The sequence below is a fragment of the Lampris incognitus genome, chromosome 6 (assembly GCF_029633865.1).
Source record: "Lampris incognitus isolate fLamInc1 chromosome 6, fLamInc1.hap2, whole genome shotgun sequence".
Lineage (NCBI taxonomy): Eukaryota > Metazoa > Chordata > Actinopteri > Lampriformes > Lampridae > Lampris > Lampris incognitus.
The window spans coordinates 68,788,830-68,812,283 of NC_079216.1; the positions used below are offsets into that span (position 1 = coordinate 68,788,830).

The 23,454-nt window shown below is 47.4% G+C and overlaps 1 protein-coding gene across 1 annotated transcript in view; it reads left to right on the forward strand.

Annotated features, from left to right (window-relative positions):
* Positions 1 to 23,454, forward strand: part of itpr2 (inositol 1,4,5-trisphosphate receptor, type 2) — a 159,517-nt gene that overhangs the window by 106,802 nt on the left and 29,261 nt on the right. The window contains exons 49-54 of the mRNA XM_056281998.1: positions 4,200 to 4,375; positions 4,492 to 4,656; positions 4,844 to 5,027; positions 14,386 to 14,507; positions 14,740 to 14,905; positions 15,041 to 15,201. Of these exons, the coding sequence (XP_056137973.1) occupies positions 4,200 to 4,375; positions 4,492 to 4,656; positions 4,844 to 5,027; positions 14,386 to 14,507; positions 14,740 to 14,905; positions 15,041 to 15,201 (974 nt within the window). The remainder of the gene's footprint in view (positions 1 to 4,199; positions 4,376 to 4,491; positions 4,657 to 4,843; positions 5,028 to 14,385; positions 14,508 to 14,739; positions 14,906 to 15,040; positions 15,202 to 23,454) is intronic.

The window sequence follows — 23,454 nt, forward strand, 5'->3', positions numbered from 1 at the left end:
CTGGCCCTCTGCTGTGTTGTGAGGACATGAAGACACACACATGAAGCGAAGCCTGGTCCTCTGCTGTGTTGTGAGGACATGAAGACACACACGGTGAGGTGAAGCCTGGCCCTCTGCTGTGTTGTGAGGACATGAAGACACACACGGTGAGGTGAAGCCTGGTCCTCTGCTGTGTTGTGAGGACATGAAGACACACACGGTGAGGTGAAGCCTGGCCCTCTGCTGTGTTGGGAGGACATGAAGACACACACATGAAGTGAAGACTGGTCCTCTGCTGTGTTGTGAGGACATGAAGACACACACGGTGAGGTGAAGCCTGGTCCTCTGCTGTGTTGTGAGGACATGAAGACACACACGGTGAGGTGAAGCCTGGCCCTCTGCTGTGTTGTGAGGACATGAAGACACACACGGTGAGGTGAAGCCTGGCCCTCTGCTGTGTTGTGAGGACATGAAGACACACACGGTGAGGTGAAGCCTGGTCCTCTGCTGTGTTGGGAGGACATGAAGACACACACGGTGAGGTGAAGCCTGGTCCTCTGCTGTGTTGGGAGGACATGAAGACACACACAGTGAGGTGAAGCCTGGTCCACTGCTGTGTTGGGAGGACATGAAGACACACACGGTGAGGTGAAGCCTGGCCCTCTGCTGTATTGTGAGGACATGAAGACACACACGGTGAGGTGAAGCCTGGTCCACTGCTGTGTTGTGAGGACATGAAGACACACACGGTGAGGTGAAGCCTGGCCCTCTGCTGTGTTGTGAGGACATGAAGACACACACAGTGAGGTGAAGCCTGGTCCACTGCTGTGTTGTGAGGACATGAAGACACACACGGTGAGGTGAAGCCTGGCCCTCTGCTGTATTGTGAGGACATGAAGACACACACGGTGAGGTGAAGCCTGGTCCACTGCTGTGTTGTGAGGACATGAAGACACACACGGTGAGGTGAAGCCTGGCCCTCTGCTGTGTTGTGAGGACATGAAGACACACACAGTGAGGTGAAGCCTGGTCCTCTGCTGTGTTGGGAGGACATGAAGACACACACGGTGAGGTGAAGCCTGGTCCACTGCTGTGTTGGGAGGACATGAAGACACACACGGTGAGGTGAAGCCTGGCCCTCTGCTGTGTTGGGAGGACATGAAGACACACACGGTGAGGTGAAGCCTGGTCCACTGCTGTGTTGGGAGGACATGAAGACACACACGGTGAGGTGAAGCCTGGTCCACTGCTGTGTTGTGAGGACATGAAGACACACTGTATTGTGAGGACATGAAGACACACACGGTGAGGTGAAGCCTGGCCCTCTGCTGTGTTGTGAGGACATGAAGACACACACGGTGAGGTGAAGCCTGGTCCTCTGCTGTGTTGTGAGGACATGAAGACACACACGGTGAGGTGAAGCCTGGTCCTCTGCTGTGTTGGGAGGACATGAAGACACACACGGTGAGGTGAAGCCTGGTCCACTGCTGTGTTGTGAGGACATGAAGACACACTGTATTGTGAGGACATGAAGACACACACGGTGAGGTGAAGCCTGGTCCTCTGCTGTGTTGTGAGGACATGAAGACACACACGGTGAGGTGAAGCCTGGTCCTCTGCTGTGTTGGGAGGACATGAAGACACACACGGTGAGGTGAAGCCTGGTCCTCTGCTGTGTTGTGAGGACATGAAGACACACACGGTGAGGTGAAGCCTGGTCCTCTGCTGTGTTGTGAGGACATGAAGACACACACAGTGAGGTGAAGCCTGGTCCTCTGCTGTGTTGTGAGGACATGAAGACACACACATGAAGTGAAGCCTGGTCCTCTGCTGTGTTGTGAGGACATGAAGACACACACGGTGAGGTGAAGCCTGGCCCTCTGCTGTGTTGTGAGGACATGAAGACACACACGGTGAGGTGAAGCCTGGTCCTCTGCTGTGTTGTGAGGACATGAAGACACACACGGTGAGGTGAAGCCTGGTCCTCTGCTGTGTTGGGAGGACATGAAGACACACACAGTGAGGTGAAGCCTGGTCCTCTGCTGTGTTGTGAGGACATGAAGACACACACAGTGAGGTGAAGCCTGGTCCTCTGCTGTGTTGTGAGGACATGAAGACACACACGGTGAGGTGAAGCCTGGTCCTCTGCTGTGTTGTGAGGACATGAAGACACACACGGTGAGGTGAAGCCTGGTCCTCTGCTGTGTTGGGAGGACATGAAGACACACACATGAAGTGAAGCCTGGTCCTCTGCTGTGTTGTGAGGACATGAAGACACACACGGTGAGGTGAAGCCTGGCCCTCTTCTGTGTTGGGAGGACATGAAGACACACACGGTGAGGTGAAGCCTGGTCCTCTGCTGTGTTGTGAGGACATGAAGACACACACAGTGAGGTGAAGCCTGGTCCTCTGCTGTGTTGTGAGGACATGAAGACACACACAGTGAGGTGAAGCCTGGTCCTCTGCTGTGTTGGGAGGACATGAAGACACACACAGTGAGGTGAAGCCTGGTCCTCTGCTGTGTTGGGAGGACATGAAGACACACACGGTGAGGTGAAGCCTGGCCCTCTTCTGTGTTGGGAGGACATGAAGACACACACGGTGAGGTGAAGCCTGGTCCTCTGCTGTGTTGTGAGGACATGAAGACACACACAGTGAGGTGAAGCCTGGTCCTCTGCTGTGTTGTGAGGACATGAAGACACACACAGTGAGGTGAAGCCTGGTCCTCTGCTGTGTTGTGAGGACATGAAGACACACACATGAAGTGAAGCCTGGTCCTCTGCTGTGTTGTGAGGACATGAAGACACACACGGTGAGGTGAAGCCTGGTCCTCTGCTGTGTTGGGAGGACATGAAGACACACACAGTGAGGTGAAGCCTGGTCCTCTGCTGTGTTGGGAGGACATGAAGACACACACGGTGAGGTGAAGCCTGGTCCTCTGCTGTGTTGGGAGGACATGAGGCTGTGTTGTGCTGCTCATGTGGCTGGTATGATTTCTGACCTTGCTCCTGGTGTTGGCCTGCTTGTTAAAACCGGTGCCTCCTCTCAGGGAAGCCTCTTGCTGTCTCACAACCATGTGCCTTAAGCCTTGCCAGCATCGTGGTTGGTCTTGTTGCAGCAAGGATCAAGCTTTGTTGTGTGTTCCGGTGTGTCGACTTCAGCTGAGCCACTCGTGTCTACCGTGTCACCAGGGAAGGGAACTTAAAGGGAAACAATCTTGATTTTCTTTTTCTTTTTTTTAATCCCCCCCCCCCCTTTTTCTCCCCAATTGTATCTGGCCATTTACTCCACTCTTCCGAGCTGTCCTGGTCTCTGCTCCACCCCCTCTGCTGCTCCACCCCCTCTGCCGATCCGGGGAGGGCTGCAGACTACCACATGCCTCCTCCCTTACATGTGGAGTCACCAGCCGCTTCTTTTTCACCTGACAGTGAGGAGTTTCACCAGGGGGACGTAGCACGTGGGAGGATCACGCTATTCCCCCCAGTCCCCCCCCCCCAAACAGGCGCCCCGACCGACCAGAGGAGGCGCTAGTTCAGCGGTCAGGACACATACCCACATCCAGCTTCGTGGGTTTCCTCCGGGGGCCCCGGTTTCCTCCCACAGTCCAAAGACATGTAGGTCAGGTGGATCGGCCGTACCAAACTGCCCCTAGATGTGAATGTGTGCCGGCTCTGTGATGGCCTGGTGGCCTGTCCAGGATGTCTTCCCACCTGCTGCCCAGTGACTGCTGGGATAGGCTCCACCATCCCGCGATCCTAACTGGGATAAGCGGCTTGGATGATGGATGGATGGATATATAAAGAGAGAGAGAGGTAATGCTGAAAGTCGTGAACATTACTCTTTTACTCACCTTACGACCTCGGTGTTATTAAGCTTTTAATTACCTTATGACCTTGGTGTTATTAAGCTTTAGGACACTTGTCGCCACAGGTGAACATCATGCTTTTCCATAGAGCAAAGCTTCACAGCCACTTGTGGTTTGCACTGCCTGCCAAAGAAGCAGTTTTCAGCGGTGACTCTAGCGGTCTGGTCATCAGCCGTCCCTATGGGCTGATGTTTGACATTTCCAAGTGTTACCACTTATAGGAAGCGGAGACTTAATGTGTCGAGCCAAGCAACGTGCCTCGCTCAGCTTAATAATGAAGTAGAGAAGTGCCGCTTCGGCTCAGAGCATTAACACGTTGTTGTGTCTGCTGTTGATGGTTTGTTTCCTCTCCTAGGAACCTTGTCTCCTCTCTGGAATATCTTGCTGTGGATGGCAATAGGGGTGTTCACCATCCTCCTTGCCTTGCTCCCCAAACCGTGGGGCATTCTCTTCTTCCTGGTCTCTCTCATTCTGCGCTCCATCTACACCATGGGCCTACGTCCTGCTCTGCTGCTGCTTGGTGCTACCAATGTAAGTCACGTGGTCAGACTTGTTGTGGGATGCCTTGGCCCATCTGTGTACATGTACCATGAGGTTTCGCCTCTTTTTTGATGATACCCCTCACTTTTACCCTCTCCTGTCTTCAGCTGTTTAACAAGGTCGTGTTTCTCGTGAGCTTCGTGGGTAACCAGGGGACGTTCGCCCGTGGCTACAAGGCAGTGGTCATGGACATGCTTTTCATCTACCATTTGAGCTATGCTGTCATCTGCGTCCTGGGCCTCTTTGTGCACGAGTTCTTTTACAGTTTCTTGGTAGGAAATCTCTCATCATACTTCCATATCAATCCAGAGGTTAACATTCTGAAAAATGTTCCTGATTATTTCTTATTCCTTATTATTTTGATCAATATCTTACCAATTAATTTGATTTGTAAACTCATCAATCAATTTCTTTTTTTTCTTGTTAATTTTGCTGCATGCGTTTGCTTGTGCCTCTCAGCTGTTTGACCTGATTATTCGGGAAGAGACCCTACTCAACGTTATCAAAAGTGTGACGAGGAATGGCCGCTCCATCATTCTGACGGCCGTGCTGGCCATCTTTCTCGTCTACTTCTTCTCCATCATCGGCTTCCTTTTCCTCAAGGACGATTTCCGCATGGAGGTAGACCGCCTCCAAGTACCAGGTTAGAACTCGTTTACGTTTTTAAACAGGCCCTCTGTTACCTTCGAACCATGCTGGTGAATATTTTCTCTGAACTACAGCAATCTTCTGTAAAAAAAAAAAACGAATTTTGAAGGAAATAATGGTCCCAGTGTGACACACAGTTAATCTGTGTGTGTGTGTGTGTGTGTGTGTGTGTGTGTGTGTGTGTGTGTGTGTGTGTGTGTGTGTGTGTGTGTGTGTGTAGTGTTTCCCTGCTGTACACACATTGTGAGAATGAAGACATTATTCAGCTGAAGCATGTGACGGTGTACCAAAGGGATGGAGTGTTTCTGAGTTTAACACTTTGTCTGGGGGCACATAAGGAAGTCACAACAATTATGAGCCTGCAAAGTAAACAACATATATTTCACTTTATTTATCGCCCGAACCAGTCTCACAGAGGTGTAAAAACCAGGTCCAGAAAGTAAAAGTCCACACCATGTATTTGCTCCACTCATGCGCTACACCAGCAGGTTCTAGTCAACAGCACTCCTCAAGTAGGTAGGGGCAGAGCCCTAGAAAGAGAGAGTTGCATCAATGAGGGGTCAGAACGCGAGAGGGTCACGTGGTTCATGTAGCCGCCGAATAGTTCCAAACGAAGCTTGGCGGGTCATTTAAATGAACTGCTTAGCTGCAATTTCTGGTAACTACTAACCAATATTTTCAGATTTTTACATTTATATATAGATATAGATATATTCCAACGTGACACATATTCTATACACACTGTTTGGAACTATCCGGGCTCCCATGATCCGCCATTGCTGTGGCCCATTGACGTCTACGGAGTTGACGTAACTCTCTCTTTCTAGGGCTCTGGGTAGGGGAAACTAGCTAATGAAACCAGCTGGTTTAGTAACATGGTTGGAGCAAATACACGGTTTGGACATTTACTTTCTGGACCTGGTTTTTACACCGCTGGTCTCAGATGCAGAGTTTCTGTTCTCAAAATGTTCTTTTTTAACAGGTGTGGATTGCTGTGTGCTGGCCTGTGTATTGGGAATTTATGGTATTTTCACTCCTGCATTTAACCTTCTGCAGATTTCAACACAACGCTCATCACCCTGTATTTCCTCTCATCTCTGTGTAGGAGAACATGAGCTACTGGTTTAGGAGAGGGAGCAAGACAGAGAGAACAAGTCTTTATTTATGTAACTGTGTAAATTGGAAATATTCCAAGGCACTTTGTTTACCCATTGCGTATGTGTATGTATATGATCGTGTCTGGGTTTGTGTATGTTTTAAAAATATCGCCCGTACGAGCATGCATAGTGGCATTCCGGTGGTTGGGAAAAGGCAACTGCGAGCACATGTGCACCTGTTGCGTAACCTGGCGGGCTGTGCCCTTCTGCGTTTCACTGAGCAGAGTACAGCAGAACGGCACGGCGTTATGTAATCAGCTGGGTTGAGCTCTGTCTGTGTCTGTTGACCGGAGGTCAGGCTGCCTGTGGGTGCTGCAGGAGTTGAACCAAATCTGAAGAGCACCTTAACCGCTATCCCACTGCTACTTGATGACCCCTGACCCCACACCCGCTGCAGCGGGACACCGTTCTGCTCATTCAGTTTTACCCTCTTACCACATCCTAGTCCAGACTTGGCCTGTAAGGGCCCTGGTTATGACGCTGCAGTGCAGGTGCAGAGCTCTGAATGGCTGCGCTGACTCTCCCAGCATGCACTGCTCAGTGATTTCTTGATGTGCAAATGACTTTCTCTTTTGCGTTTTTCAGCCGCACATAGCGTATCTGCCCGCCCGGCAGCTGTTCCCTCAGTTTGCATAACGTTGGACTAGTTCCTGCTGATCCTGTCAGTGTCCACAAGAATGCCTGAAAGTGTTAAGATGCCAGAGCATTATTTTATCACCCAGCTCCTGTCACTAGTGGGCACAATTTCAATTTTTTTGTTTCCATTGTTTATAATATCTGTGTGACATTACAACTAAGCATCCGAGCATTGACATGTTTCACTAGAGGACAAACCTATGGTGGTTAACAGTGGAGTTGCTGTGTGTTTGGGGGGCAGTTGCCCTGATTCCTCAGCTGTGTGTATGGACGGTAAGATTTTACAGGACGCTAAAACCGAGAAATGATGCTGAAATGAATGACTTTCTTTCTGGCTTTCTTCCTGGTTCTGGTTTGTACCCTTCATGTATGCCCGTACCTGCATGTGTTCTTTCTTCCTGGTTCTGGTTTGCACCCTTCCTGTATACCCGTACCTGCATTTGTTCTTTCTTCTTGGTTCTGGTTTGTACCCTTCCTGTATGCCCGTACCTGCATGTGTTCTTTCTTCTTGGTTCTGGTTGCACCCTTCCTGTATGCCCGCACCTGCATGTGTTCTTTCTTCTTGGTTCTGGTTTGCACCCTTCCTGTATGCTCACACATGCATGTGTTCTTTCTTCTTGGTTCTGGTTTGGACCCTTCCTGTATGCCCGTACCTGCATGTGTTCTTTCTTCTTGGTTCTGGTTTGCACCCTTCCTCTATGCCCGTACCTGCATGTGTTCTTTCTTCCTGGTTCTGGTTTGCACCCTTCCTGTATGCCCGTACCTGCATGTGTTCTTTCTTCTTGGTTCTGGTTGCACCCTTCCTCTATGCCCGCACCTGCATGTGTTCTTTCTTCTTGGTTCTGGTTTGCACCCTTTCTGTATGCCCGCACCTGCATGTGTTCTTTCTTCTTGGTTCTGGTTTGCACCCTTCCTGTATACCCGTACCTGCATGTGTTCTTTCTTCTTGGTTCTGGTTTGCACCCTTCCTGTATACCCGCACCTGCATGTGTTCTTTCTTCTTGGTTCTGGTTTGCACCCTTTCTGTATGCCCGCACCTGCATGTGTTCTTTCTTCTTGGTTCTGGTTTGCACCCTTCCTGTATGCCCGTACCTGCATGTGTTCTTTCTTCTTGGTTCTGGTTTGCACCCTTCCTGTATGCCCGCACATGCGTGTGTTCTTTCTTCTTGGTTCTGGTTTGCACCCTTTCTGTATGCCCGTACCTGCATGTGTTCTTTCTTCTTGGTTCTGGTTTGCACCCTTCATGTATACCCGCACCTGCATGTGTTCTTTCTTCCTGGTTCTGGTTTGCACCCTTCCTGTATACCCGTACCTGCATGTGTTCTTTTTTCTTGGTTCTGGTTTGTACCCTTCCTGTATGCCCGTACCTGCATGTGTTCTTTCTTCTTGGTTCTGGTTGCACCCTTCCTGTATGCCCGCACCTGCATGTGTTCTTTCTTCTTGGTTCTGGTTTGTACCCTTCCTCTATGCCCGCACCTGCATGTGTTCTTTCTTCTTGGTTCTGGTTTGCACCCTTCCTGTATGCCCGCACCTGCATGTGTTCTTTCTTCTTGGTTCTGGTTTGCACCCGTCCTGTATGCCCGTACCTGCATGTGTTCTTTCTTCTTGGTTCTGGTTTGGACCCTTCCTGTATGCTCACACATGCATGTGTTCTTTCTTCTTGGTTCTGGTTTGGACCCTTCCTGTATGCCCGTACCTGCATGTGTTCTTTCTTCTTGGTTCTGGTTTGCACCCTTCCTCTATGCCCGTACCTGCATGTGTTCTTTCTTCCTGGTTCTGGTTTGCACCCTTCCTGTATGCCCGTACCTGCATGTGTTCTTTCTTCTTGGTTCTGGTTGCACCCTTCCTCTATGCCCGCACCTGCATGTGTTCTTTCTTCTTGGTTCTGGTTTGCACCCTTTCTGTATGCCCGCACCTGCATGTGTTCTTTCTTCTTGGTTCTGGTTTGCACCCTTCCTGTATACCCGTACCTGCATGTGTTCTTTCTTCTTGGTTCTGGTTTGTACCCTTCATGTATGCCCGTACCTGCATGTGTTCTTTCTTCTTGGTTCTGGTTTGCACCCTTCCTGTATGCCCGCACCTGCATGTGTTCTTTCTTCTTGGTTCTGGTTTGCACCCTTCCTGTATGCCCGTACCTGCATGTGTTCTTTCTTCTTGGTTCTGGTTTGCACCCTTCCTGTATGCCCGCACATGCGTGTGTTCTTTCTTCTTGGTTCTGGTTTGCACCCTTTCTGTATGCCCGCACCTGCATGTGTTCTTTCTTCCTGGTTCTGGTTTGCACCCTTCCTGTATACCCGTACCTGCATGTGTTCTTTCTTCTTGGTTCTGGTTTGTACCCTTCCTGTATGCCCGTACCTGCATGTGTTCTTTCTTCTTGGTTCTGGTTGCACCCTTCCTGTATGCCCGCACCTGCATGTGTTCTTTCTTCTTGGTTCTGGTTTGCACCCTTCATGTATGCCCGTACCTGCATGTGTTCTTTCTTCTTGGTTCTGGTTTGCACCCTTCCTGTATGCCCGCACCTGCATGTGTTCTTTCTTCTTGGTTCTGGTTTGCACCCGTCCTGTATGCCCGTACCTGCATGTGTTCTTTCTTCTTGGTTCTGGTTTGGACCCTTCCTGTATGCCCGTACCTGCATGTGTTCTTTCTTCTTGGTTCTGGTTTGCATCCTTCCTGTATGCCCGTACCTGCATGTGTTCTTTCTTCTTGGTTCTGGTTTGGACCCTTCCTGTATGCCCGTACCTGCATGTGTTCTTTCTTCTTGGTTCTGGTTGCACCCTTCCTGTATGCCCGCACCTGCATGTGTTCTTTCTTCTTGGTTCTGGTTTGCACCCGTCCTGTATGCCCGTACCTGCATGTGTTCTTTCTTCTTGGTTCTGGTTTGCACCCTTCATGTATGCCCGTACCTGCATGTGTTCTTTCTTCTTGGTTCTGGTTTGCACCCTTCATGTATGCCCGTACCTGCATGTGTTCTTTCTTCTTGGTTCTGGTTGCACCCTTCCTGTATGCCCGCACCTGCATGTGTTCTTTCTTCTTGGTTCTGGTTTGCACCCGTCCTGTATGCCCGTACCTGCATGTGTTCTTTCTTCTTGGTTCTGGTTTGCACCCTTCCTCTATGCCCGCACCTGCATGTGTTCTTTCTTCTTGGTTCTGGTTTGCACCCTTCCTGTATGCCCGTACCTGCATGTGTTCTTTCTTCTTGGTTCTGGTTTGCACCCTTCCTGTATACCCGTACCTGCATGTGTTCTTTCTTCTTGGTTCTGGTTTGCACCCTTTCTGTATGTCCGCACCTGCATGTGTTCTTTCTTCCTGGTTCTGGTTTGCACCCTTCCTGTATACCCGCACCTGCATGTGTTCTTTCTTCTTGGTTCTGGTTTGCACCCTTCCTCTATGCCCGCACCTGCATGTGTTCTTTCTTCTTGGTTCTGGTTTGCACCCTTCCTGTATGCTCACACATGCATGTGTTCTTTCTTCTTGGTTCTGGTTTGCACCCTTCCTGTATGTCCGTACCTGCATGTGTTCTTTCTTCTTGGTTCTGGTTTGCATCCTTCCTATATGCCCGTACCTGCATGTGTTCTTTCTTCTTGGTTCTGGTTTGCACCCTTCCTGTATGCCCATACCTGCATGTGTTCTTTCTTCCTGGTTCTGGTTTGCACCCTTCCTGTATGTCCGTACCTGCATGTGTTCTTTCTTCTTGGTTCTGGTTTGCATCCTTCCTGTATGCCCGTACCTGCATGTGTTCTTTCTTCTTGGTTCTGGTTTGTACCCTTCATGTATGCCCGCACCTGCATGTGTTCTTTCTTCTTGGTTCTGGTTTGCACCCTTCCTGTATGTCCGTACCTGCATGTGTTCTTTCTTCTTGGTTCTGGTTTGCATCCTTCCTATATGCCCGTACCTGCATGTGTTCTTTCTTCTTGGTTCTGGTTTGCACCCTTCCTGTATGCCCGTACCTGCATGTGTTCTTTCTTCTTGGTTCTGGTTTGCACCCTTCCTGTATGTCCGTACCTGCATGTGTTCTTTCTTCTTGGTTCTGGTTTGCATCCTTCCTATATGCCCGTACCTGCATGTGTTCTTTCTTCTTGGTTCTGGTTTGCATCCTTCCTGTATGCCCGTACCTGCATGTGTTCTTTCTTCCTGGTTCTGGTTTGCACCCTTCCTGTATGTCCGTACCTGCATGTGTTCTTTCTTCTTGGTTCTGGTTTGCATCCTTCCTGTATACCCGTACCTGCATGTGTTCTTTCTTCTTGGTTCTGGTTTGCATCCTTCCTGTATGCCCATACCTGCATGTGTTCTTTCTTCTTGGTTCTGGTTTGCATCCTTCCTGTATACCCGTACCTGCATGTGTTCTTTCTTCTTGGTTCTGGTTTGCACCCTTCCTGTATGCTCACACATGCATGTGTTCTTTCTTCTTGGTTCTGGTTTGCATCCTTCCTGTATACCCGCACCTGCATGTGTTCTTTCTTCTTGGTTCTGGTTTGCACCCTTTCTGTATGCCCGCACCTGCATGTGTTCTTTCTTCTTGGTTCTGGTTTGCACCCTTCCTGTATACCCGCACCTGCATGTGTTCTTTCTTCTTGGTTCTGGTTTGCACCCTTTCTGTATGCCCGCACCTGCATGTGTTCTTTCTTCTTGGTTCTGGTTTGCACCCTTCCTGTATGCTCACACATGCATGTGTTCTTTCTTCCTGGTTCTGGTTTGCATCCTTCCTGTATGCCCGTACCTGCATGTGTTCTTTCTTCTTGGTTCTGGTTTGCACCCGTCCTGTATGCTCACACATGCATGTGTTCTTTCTTCTTGGTTCTGGTTTGTACCCTTCCTGTATGCTCACACATGCATGTGTTCTTTCTTCTTGGTTCTGGTTTGCATCCTTCCTGTATGCTCACACATGCATGTGTTCTTTCTTCTTGGTTCTGGTTTGGACCCTTCCTGTATGCTCACACATGCATGTGTTCTTTCTTCTTGGTTCTGGTTTGCACCCTTCCTGTATGCTCACACATGCATGTGTTCTTTCTTCCTGGTTCTGGTTTGCACCCTTCCTGTATGCCCGTACCTGCATGTGTTCTTTCTTCTTGGTTCTGGTTTGCACCCTTCCTGTATGCCCGCATATGCATGTGTTCTTTCTTCCTGGTTCTGGTTTGCACCCTTCCTGTATGTCCGTACCTGCATGTGTTCTTTCTTCTTGGTTCTGGTTTGCATCCTTCCTGTATGCCCGCACCTGCATGTGTTCTTTCTTCTTGGTTCTGGTTTGCACCCTTCCTGTATGTCCGTACCTGCATGTGTTCTTTCTTCTTGGTTCTGGTTTGCACCCTTCCTGTATGTCCGTACCTGCATGTGTTCTTTCTTCTTGGTTCTGGTTTGCATCCTTCCTCTATGCCCGCACCTGCATGTGTTCTTTCTTCTTGGTTCTGGTTTGTACCCTTCCTGTATGCCCGTACCTGCATGTGTTCTGACTTCTTGGTTCTGGTTTGCACCCTTCCTGTATACCCGTACCTGCATGTGTTCTTTCTTCTTGGTTCTGGTTTGCATCCTTCCTGTATGCCCATACCTGCATGTGTTCTTTCTTCTTGGTTCTGGTTTGCACCCTTCCTGTATACCCGTACCTGCATGTGTTCTTTCTTCTTGGTTCTGGTTTGCATCCTTCCTGTATGCCCGCACCTGCATGTGTTCTTTCTTCTTGGTTCTGGTTTGCATCCTTCCTGTATACCCGTACCTGCATGTGTTCTTTCTTCTTGGTTCTGGTTTGCATCCTTCCTGTATACCCGTACCTGCATGTGTTCTTCTTCTTGGTTCTGGTTTGCATCCTTCCTGTATGCCCGTACCTGCATGTGTTCTTTCTTCTTGGTTCTGGTTTGCATCCTTCCTGTATGCTCACACATGCATGTGTTCTTTCTTCCTGGTTCTGGTTTGTACCCTTCCTGTATACCCGTACCTGCATGTGTTCTTTCTTCTTGGTTCTGGTTTGCATCCTTCCTGTATGCTCACACATGCATGTGTTCTTTCTTCTTGGTTCTGGTTTGTACCCTTCCTGTATGCTCACACATGCATGTGTTCGTCATCTTCTGTCAGAAAACCCTCAAAGGCACCTCAACTACAACAGACCCTTTTACAGCTGGTAAACAGCGGTCACGTGATTTTGCTGCCAAAATGTGCGTGCATACTATGTGTGACGTAGGTCATAAAAGGGTCTAACGTTCAGTTTAAGCAACACAATTGTAAGTTGACAAAAACAGAGTTAACGTACCCAATATAAAATGGGCGCCACATACGCGTGCATTTTTAATGACGTCTTTGGTCCAGTCCACTTGTGTTATTGCTTGTAGCCTGTCTGCCTTGAACGGTCTGTTCTCCGATGGACTGCAGGAGAAATTAACACCTTTAGTTTTGCTAGACCTGTTGTGGCAACCCACAACACAACAAGATGACATTTTGAAAATATAAATATCGATCGCTGCACTTGCACATTGCGTTGACTGAAGATGGAGACGGTGCCTCTGTTGCTGCCAAAACGTGCACGCATACTACGTGTGATGTAGGTCATAAAAGGGTCTGTAGAAGCGGCATGTTTGGTGTATGTTTTGGGTTGATGCTGGACAGCTGGATGGTGTAGCTAGTCGGCACAGCCTGTTCACGTTTAGCGGGTCTCATGGCTGAACTGGTGTGTGTACACGTCAGGTGGGGACCTCTGCAGCCACGCACTGTTTTAAAGGTTACGCAGGCACAAGCACACACACCTGCACCTTGACTTTTGCATTCACACATACCTGCGCACATGTACACACACATGCACACATGCACACACACCTGCACATACATGCACACACACCTGCATACATGCACGCACACTTGCACACACACATGCACACACACATGCACACACATGCACACACACACAGTGCACACAGTCACAGAGGCAGTGTGAGGCTGAGGAGTGACTCATGGTCTTCTTTGTCTCTCTCCTGGTCATCTTTGTCAATCACCTGCGTTACATGGACACACACGTGCTCTGAGCCTCCTCCTGCCTCATCATTTCTGACTTCCATGTCATCCTCACCCATCTTCTCTCCACCTCTTATGCTGCTCATGCCGTTTCCAGCAGCACCCGTGTCACCAGTTCTGTCTTCCTATCAACAACAAGCCCACCTGCTGTGTGTTTGGAAGCTGCAAAACCCATTTGTTTTTGTTTGTTTTTTGTTTATTTTTGTTTTGCTTTTGTTTTTTAAATTGAGCCATAATCGGCCGTTTCCACATCAAAGCAATATATTGTTGACTGAGGTTGTAATGAGCTTGGGTTGAAAAGACATTTGGTTAAGGGTAATATCTCAGTTCAAACAGACAATATTGATTGTATCTCTCTCTCCCTCTCTGTCTCTCTCTCCCTCTGTCTCTCTTATGACCATGTTGGTCTTTGTGTTGTAATTTTCTTGTAATTTTTATTAAAGTATTGTTGAAAGTCAAAAAGTGTCTCTGTCTCTGTCTGTCTGTCTCTCTCCCTCTGTCTCTCTCTGTCTCTCTCTCATTTTTTATATGTTCTTCATCACGTTTTTTTGTCTGCCTTGTACGTAGATGAGGATGATGGGACGGAGCGGGTGTGTGACACTCTGCTGATGTGCATAATAACGGTGCTGAACCAGGGGCTACGTAATGGAGGAGGTGTGGGAGACATTCTCAGGAGACCCTCCAAAGAGGTCAGAAACATTTCACCATGAATAAAAAACAAGTGAAATCCTTCTTTTGACAGTGCAGGAGCCCCTCGGAGTCTGTAAGGATGCACATTATGAATGTCAATGTATAGTCAGTGGTGGCACCTGCACTGCAGCTGCGGCTGCAGCTGCTGCTTTTTACACTGATAACGGTAAAACAGCCTGCATGCCAGTAAGGCTGACCGAGGAATCTTTATTTTCCCGTTTTCCCGTCCAGGAGCCGTTGTTTGCAGCTCGTGTGGTGTATGACCTCCTGTTCTTCTTCGTTGTTATCATCATCGTTCTCAACCTCATCTTTGGTGTCATCATTGACACGTTTGCGGACCTGAGGAGTGAGAAACAGAGGAAGGAGGAGATCCTCAAAACTACCTGCTTCATTTGCGGTGTGTGTGACTTTGCTTCACTCTCGAGAGGGGCTGCCTGGATAGTTTCACACTGACCAAAATGAGATCACTTGCTGACCAATAAAACTCCCAACACCACCACCTATGGTTCCAGTAACTGCCATTGTCTTACAGGGTTGGAGAGGGACAAGTTTGACAACAAGACGGTGTCCTTCGAGGAACATATTCAGAGCGAACACAGCATGTGGCACTACCTTTACTTCCTGGTCCTCGTGAGAGTGAAGGATCCGACTGAGTACACCGGCCCTGAGAGCTATGTGGCCCAGATGATCAAGGTCAGTCGACTGTAGACGTCCTACACACAGCACCACCTTGTAAACATCTGTGTGCCGTCCATGAATGTGATTACTTTACCAGACAGTTCATGCGTGCCACTGTGTGACATGAATAAACTGAATCATGATTATTCGTTTTGATTTGGTTTGCACAAGGCACTTTGTAGTGCTGCAATAAGAAGACAGCGTTGCCATGCTGTACTCTTATATATGGCAATACATGACCAACAGACACAGGCATCAAGAACTTTTTATTTAATGATTCCAGACATCTTTGGACTTCACAACCCAAATAGAATACACTACACACACAAACCTGCTGGATTCACATGCATAATTCAGTCTTCTGTGGGTGAGGCTTACCAGCTGGCATTCAGATGCTATCGTGTGGGTGTCTCAAGGTGTGCAGTCTCCATCTTTCTCCTCCGTCAGGAGGCTTACAGGGACTTCTGAGCCTCTGCAGCAGACAAGTGAAAAAAGCACCGCCAAAATGAGACTGAGCCTCCAGGTCTGTGCCCAGCATCCCAGTTTACCCCGTCCCTCCTTCCAGGTGGGAGGAGTGGGGTTTCTGTGCTTAGTTCTTCTCCACTTCCATTCAGAGCACTGTAATTTTAATGAAAGTTAGTCAAGCTCTCTAATTCTCACGATCGAGACATCATATGACACAGAAGAGATGACACGTTGTTAAGGTGTTGCAGCCGGATTAATGGATTCAAACTAGTCCTTGTACTGCACTCAGGGATAACCCCTGAGCCATGGTGGGGTTAAGAAGAGATGCATAATGATGCTTAATTAGCATAACAAACAGGTGACAGACATCCCATTAAGGATGCAGCAGCAGTTCTGTGTAGAGTTTGGTGCTCAGGTGCCCATCCAGATGCAGTGCATGAGAACAGAACGACGACTCAGGGATTTATCTGAAGCCCCTTTCAGACACTTCACAAACACGTCACACATTCAGGCCCTGTACACACATGTAGAGCCAAGGTAAACACATAATGTGTAGCTCGAAAAAAACGAGGAAGTTGTGTGTGTGTGTGTGTGTGTGTGTGTGTGTGTGTGTGTGTGCATGGTAAATACATCTGTTTATTTAAGATTTTACGTTAAGTCTTCATCATAATCTGCTTTAGTGCAGGTCGGGGGAGGGGCTGAGGAAATGGAGTGGTGGGGCAATTAGACTCATTAGGCACCCCCACCTACCCACCCACTTTTGTCTGTTGCATAGAGCGGAAATCTGATGACCTCAACACTATCACACACACACACACACACACACACACACACACACTGTCTGAATAATGCATCAGCATGGGGAGATAGAAAGCAGAGGCCCTAAACAAACAGCGAACGGGCTGCTGTTCCAACGACACACTGAGTGTCTGTTAGAGTGTGTTCACACGTGTGTGGCGGTGGCTTGGTGGGCGGGTGTTTGTATGTAGAAATCGTGGCAGCAGCCACAGGACTAGCAGGTATTACAGCAGTCACAGCAGTGTTACATAACCCATCTCAAGTGGCCTGCTAATAGCTCAGCCCTGCCTGGCACGTGCTCCTCTGTCCCCCCCCCCCCCCCCCCCCCGATCACACACACACATGGGCACTGTGTAATTATCACACATGAGCCACCATTTCCTTGGTAACAGCTGTGGCAGGCTGCAGCAGGGTGAAGTGAGGATGCCTGTGACACTGCTGCTTAAAGATACATGAGACACATCCACCATTATTTGTTTCTTTTCTTCTTTTTTTTCTGGATCCCCCCCCCTTTTCCCCCCAATTGTACTTGGCCAATTACCCCACTCTTCCGAGTCGTCCCGGTCGCTGCTCCACCCCCTCTGCTGATTCGGGGGGGGGGGGGAGGGCTGCAGACTACCACATGTTTCCTCCCATACATGTGGAGTCACCAGCTGCTTCTTTTCACCTGACAGTGAGGAGTTTCACCAGCGTAGCATGTGGGAGGATCACGCCATTCCCCCCAGTTCCCCCTCCCCCCGAACAGGCTCCCCAATCAACCAGAGGAGGCGCTAGTGCAACGACCAGGACACATACCCACATCCAGCTTTCCACAAGCAGACACGGCCAACTGTGTCTGTAGGACATCCAACCAAGCCGGAGGTAACACGGGGATTCAAACTGCCGATCCCTGTGTTGGTAGGCAACAAAATAGACGGCTACGCCACCCGGACGCCCCCACTGGGTTTCTGTTGTTCCCTCCCTCAGTCTTCTGCACCTCTTTGTTTGTATTACTTGGGAAAATATCCTGTGTTCACAAAAGTCATCATACAGTAATTTGTAAGATCTGCCAAAAACGATATTTATGCAGTGGCGACTGTTTTTTTTTTTGTTTTTTGTAGCGGTGGTGGACTGATACATCGCCCAGGAGTTGACTGTAGATTAGATTTGTTTATTGTGGCATGTTTATACATACATACATACACACACATACATATGTATGTACATACGTACGTACAAACATACATACATACATACATACATACATACATACATACATACATACATACATACATACATACATACATACGTACGTACATACATACATACATACATACATACATACATCCAAACTGTATACATACTATATACATATATACAGTGGCTTGCAAAAGTATTCATACCCCTTGAACTTTTCCGCATTTTGTCATGTTACGACCACAAACATAAATATATTTTATTGGAATTTTATGTGAAAGACCAACACAAAGTGGCACACAATTGTGAAGTACAAAGAAAATTATACACGATTTAAAAGTTTTTTTACAAATAAAAAACTGAAAAGTGCAGTGTGCACAAGTATTCAGCCCCCTTTTCTCTGAGTGCAGCCAATTGCCTTCAGAAGTTGCCTGATGATTGCTGAATGATCGAATGTTGACCTAATGACTAAATAGAGTCAACCTGTGTGTAATATAATCTCAGTACAAATACAGCTGTTCTGTGACGGCCTCAGAGGTTTGTTAAGAGAATATTAGGGAGCAAACAGCATCATGTGGTCCAAGGAACACACCAGACAGGTCAGGGATAAAGTTGTGGAGAAGTTTAAAGCAGGGTTAGGTTATAAAAAGATTTCCCAAGCTTTGAACATCTCACGGAGCACTGTTCAATCCATCATCCGGAAATGGAAGGAGTATGGCACAACTGCAAACCTACCAAGACACGGCCGTCCACCTAAACTTACAGGCCGAACAAGGAGAGCACTGATCAGAGATGCAGCCAAGAGGCCCGTGGTGACTCTGGACGAGCTGCAGAGATCCACAGCTCAGGTGGGGGAATCTGTCCGCAGGACAACTATTGGTCGTGTACTGCACAAATCTGGCCTTTATGGAAGAGTGGCAAGAAGAAAGCCATTGTTAAAAGAAAACCATAAGAAGACCCGTTTGCAGTTTGCCAGAAGCCATGTGGGGGACACAGCAAACATGTGGAAGAAGGTGCTCTGGTCAGATGAGACCAAAATTGAACTTTTTGGCCTAAATGCAAAACGCTATGTGTGGCGGAAAACTAACACTGCACATCACTCTGAAGACACCACCACCCCCACTGTCAAACATGGTGGTGGCAGCATCATGCTCTGGGGGTGCTTCTCTTCAGCAGGGACAGGGAAGATGGTCAGAGTTGATGGGAAGATGGATGGAGCCAAATACAGGGCAATCTTGGAAGAAAACCTGTTGGAGTCTGCAAAAGACTTGAGACTGGGGCCTCCGGAGGTTCACCTTCCAGCAGGACAACGACCCTAAACATAAAGCCCGGGCTACAATGGACTGGTTTAAAACAAAACAGATTCATGTGTTAGAATGGCCCAGTCAAAGTCCAGACCTAAATCCAACTGATAATCTGTGGCAAGATCTGAAAACGGCCGTTCACAAACGCTCTCCATCTAATCTGACTGACTGAGCTTGAGCTGTTTTGCAAAGAAGAAAGGGCAAAAATGTCAGTCTCTAGATGTGCAAAGCTGGTAGAGACATACCCCAAAAGACTTGCAGCTGGAGTTGCAGCAAAAGGCGGTTCCACAAAGTATTGACTCAGGGGGCTGAATACTTTTGCACACCGCACTTTTCAGTTTTTTATTTGTAAAAAAAATTTAAAATCATGTATAATTTTCTTTGTACTTCACAATTGTGTGCCACTTTGTGTTGGTCTTTCACATAAAATTCCAATAAAATATATTTATGTTTGTGGTCGAAACGTGACAAAATGTGGAAAAGTTCAAGGGGTATGAATACTTTTGCAAGCCACTGTACATATGTGTGTGCATACATACATACTATATACACGTACATACATATATACATACATACACATATGTACATACATACATACTACGTACATATGTATGTACATACATACATACATACACGTACATACGTACGTACATACATACATGCAGCACCGGGTGCATGGCTCATGTTACGCACACCTTATTCGTTCATTCAACAAGCTTCTTACGTGAAGGACTTGTCGATACGTGTGTGTGTGTGTGTGTGTGTGTGTGTGTGATAACTTGTTTAATGGCATGTTTACCTTCTTATCTGCAGGTGGCTCTTCACAGTGTGGCTCTTCACATTGTGGCTCTTCACAGTGTGGCTCTTCACAGTGTGGCTCTTCACAGTGTAGCTCTTCACAGTGTAGCTCTTCACAGTGTAGCGCTTCACAGTGTGGCTCTTCACAGTGTAGCTCTTCCCAGTGTAGCTCTTCCCAGTGTGGCTCTTCACAATGTGGCTCTTCACAGTGTGGCTCTTCACAGTGTAGCTCTTCACAGTGTGGCTCTTCACAGTGTGGCTCTTCACAGTGTAGCGCTTCACAGTGTGGCTCTTCACAGTGTAGCTCTTCACAGTGTGGCTCTTCACAGTGTAGCGCTTCACAGTGTGGCTCTTCACTGTGTAGCTCTTCACAGTGTGGCTCTTCACAGTGTAGCACTTCACAGTGTGGCTCTTCACATTGTAGCTCTTCACAGTGTGGCTCTTCACAGTGTAGCGCTTCACAGTGTGGCTCTTCACAGTGTGGCTCTTCACATTGTGGCTCTTCACAGTGTGGCTCTTCACAGTGTAGCTCTTCACAGTGTAGCGCTTCACAGTGTGGCTCTTCACAGTGTAGCTCTTCCCAGTGTAGCTCTTCCCAGTGTGGCTCTTCACAATGTGGCTCTTCACAGTGTGGCTCTTCACAGTGTAGCTCTTCACAGTGTGGCTCTTCACAGTGTAGCTCTTCACAGTGTGGCTCTTCACAGTGTAGCGCTTCACAGTGTGGCTCTTCACAGTGTAGCTCTTCACAGTGTGGCTCTTCACAGTGTGGCTCTTCACATTGTAGCTCTTCACAGTGTGGCTCTTCACAGTGTAGCGCTTCACAGTGTGGCCCTTCACAGTGTGGCTTGCTGCCTCCTTGCTCTGGTTGTTCATTATCACATTCCAGGAATGGTTTATGATGGTTTATGGTCCTGATCAAAGGCCATACGTGTCGTAAATGCTGCATAATTTTTCAGACACAAGACAGTCATTAAACATTTTATTACAACTTTTTCTCAACATGATATCACCAAATTCCACTCGTAAATTTAATGGAAATTTGGACACCCGGTTTCCTTTATTACAGTAGATTACTGACCACAGTAGATTACTTACTACAGTAGATATTTACTACAGTAGATTACTAACTACAGTAGATTATTTACTACAGCAGATTACTGAATACAGTAGATTATTTACTACAGTAGATCACTGAATACAGTAGATTACTTACGACAGTAGATTATTTACTACAGTCTGCAGCGAACCGTCAGGGCCTTCTAGGCCTTCAGTGAAGGCCTAAGACTCCACAGAAAAAGGAAAACACTTTCATAAATATAATACAATCTTCTAATCAATCTGTTAATCTCGCATTACATTTCGATTTCGACTAAACATACGAATTCGGGAGGCTCTGCTTGCAGTCTCTCGGCCAAAAAAACCCATCCAATCAGCTTTTTCCCTCTGTTGTAACCGTGTGAGAAGACTCCTCCTACCAGCGCCTTCGGCATCTCGAGTGAAGGCCTTTGCTATCTAAATAAATTAGGTGTTAATACTGGATTGATAGATTACTCAACCAATCAGATTTTGATGTGTAGCGGATGGGCATATTCTTTTATACTTGCCCAGCGTCATAGGGCCTTCGCTGCATACAACCACGTGACCGACTGTTCAGCCAATCAGCAGCAGCGCCTAGGTTTGTGGTTGAAACCATTGTGGTTGTGTTCTGCAGTGCATCGCTGTAGTTGGTGCTAATGTTAGCTAGTGTTTGTGTTTTTGATTTAGTTAGCTAAGCTAGCTAGCCGTGAATGAGAATAATGTCTCAAGGAGAACTCGTGAATGATGTGGTGGCAGATTTATCAGTCACGCTATTTTCAAGACGTATGTGCGGCATTTCACTTGTTTAGCTGTGGTCGTCCCGGTTTCCATGGTATCTGTTGAAAGGACATTTTCAGCACTTACGAATAAAACCGTATTCCGGGAATACAACGGGACAGACACGACTCACAGCATTGGCCTCCATTGCCAAAGGACATTCTGATGGATTTAAAAGCCAAAGGAGTGCTCTGTGACCGTGTGATCGGCCGTTTCATCCAGAAAGAAAGGAGAATGGATTTTGTCTTCAAATACACAACACTGGTGAGTCAAATGTATTTTTTGTACAGCTAGTTGATTTGCCTAATGTTTGATTGTTTTTATGCCCAGCGGCCCGGCTGGGACATGTTTGTTGAGTTTCTTGATAGCATAATAGGCCCAGCGGGATTACCTCCAATAAGGCTGTAGGTTACACAATGTCGCCACACGATGTCGCTGTTGTGAAAGTGAAAAGTGTCAAATAACGTGATGATGGTGATGATTGTGATGATAAACACTTATGCGACTAAAACATTGTAGCATGGCGATATGACGGCTGTCTTTGGGTAATTATGAGGAGGTGACTTCTCACCAAAAGCCTAGGTCTGAAATGCGCCGTCCGCTACTGACTACAGTAGATTACTGACAACGGTAGATTACTTACTACAGTAGATTACTGACTGCCGTATATTACTGACTACAGTAGATTACTGACTGCCGTAGATTACTGACTGCAGTAGATTACTGACTACAGTAGATTACTGACTGCCGTAGATTACTGACTGCCGTATATTACTGACTACAGTAGATTACTGACTGCCGTAGATTACTGACTGCAGTAGATTACTGACTACAGTAGATTACTGACTGCCGTAGATTACTGACTGCCGTATATTACTGACTACAGTAGATTACTGACTGCCGTATATTACTGACTACAGTAGATTACTGACAACGGTAGATTACTTACTACAGTAGATTACTGACTGCCGTATATTACTGACTACAGTATATTACTGACTACAGTAGATTACTGACTGCCGTATATTACTGACTACAGTAGATTACTGACTGCAGTAGATTACTGACTACAGTATATTACTGACTGCAGTAGACTACTGACTACAGTAGATTACTGACTACAGTAGATTACTGACTGCAGTAGATGACTTACTACAGTAGATTACTGACTGCCGTATATTACTTACTACAGTAGATTACAGTTCTCCTTTCTGCCGTGACTTTCTTTCAGAGTAATGCTGGTGATGTGTTGGAGTTGTGTTATGTTTGATCGGGGAAATGCACAACTGAAAACAAGACAGGGAAGTGTTGGGGGAATAACACAAGTCAAGTCAAATCAATTTTATTTGTATAGCCCAATATCACAAATTACACATGTGCCTCAGTGGGCTTTACAGCAACACAACATCCTGTCCTTAGACCCTCTCCTCGGATAAGGAACAACTCCCTAAAAAACCTTCAACAGGGAGAATAAATAAGAAGAAAGCTCAGAGAGAGCACCACTTGGGAGAGAGAGGCTCTCTCCCAAGACGCACAACATGCAATGATGTGTTTACACAATTTACACAATACAACACTGACAGAGAATAACACAATTATAATGGAATTATAAAATTTATGAACAATATGATGAGGAGGATGCCAAGCAGTGTCCAGACACCACCGGAGCAGCCCAGGACCCGAGCCACACAACCATCATCACCATGGAGACCTGGCAGGAGGACAGACTACACATGCACACAAGAGAGACTCACATCACACCATTCACACCCGTGGGAGAAGAGACGAGGAAAAAAAACACATTAGTTACACATCTGAGAGAGAGAAGGACATAACACTGAAACAGGCTAACAAAATTATATGGATTTTTAAG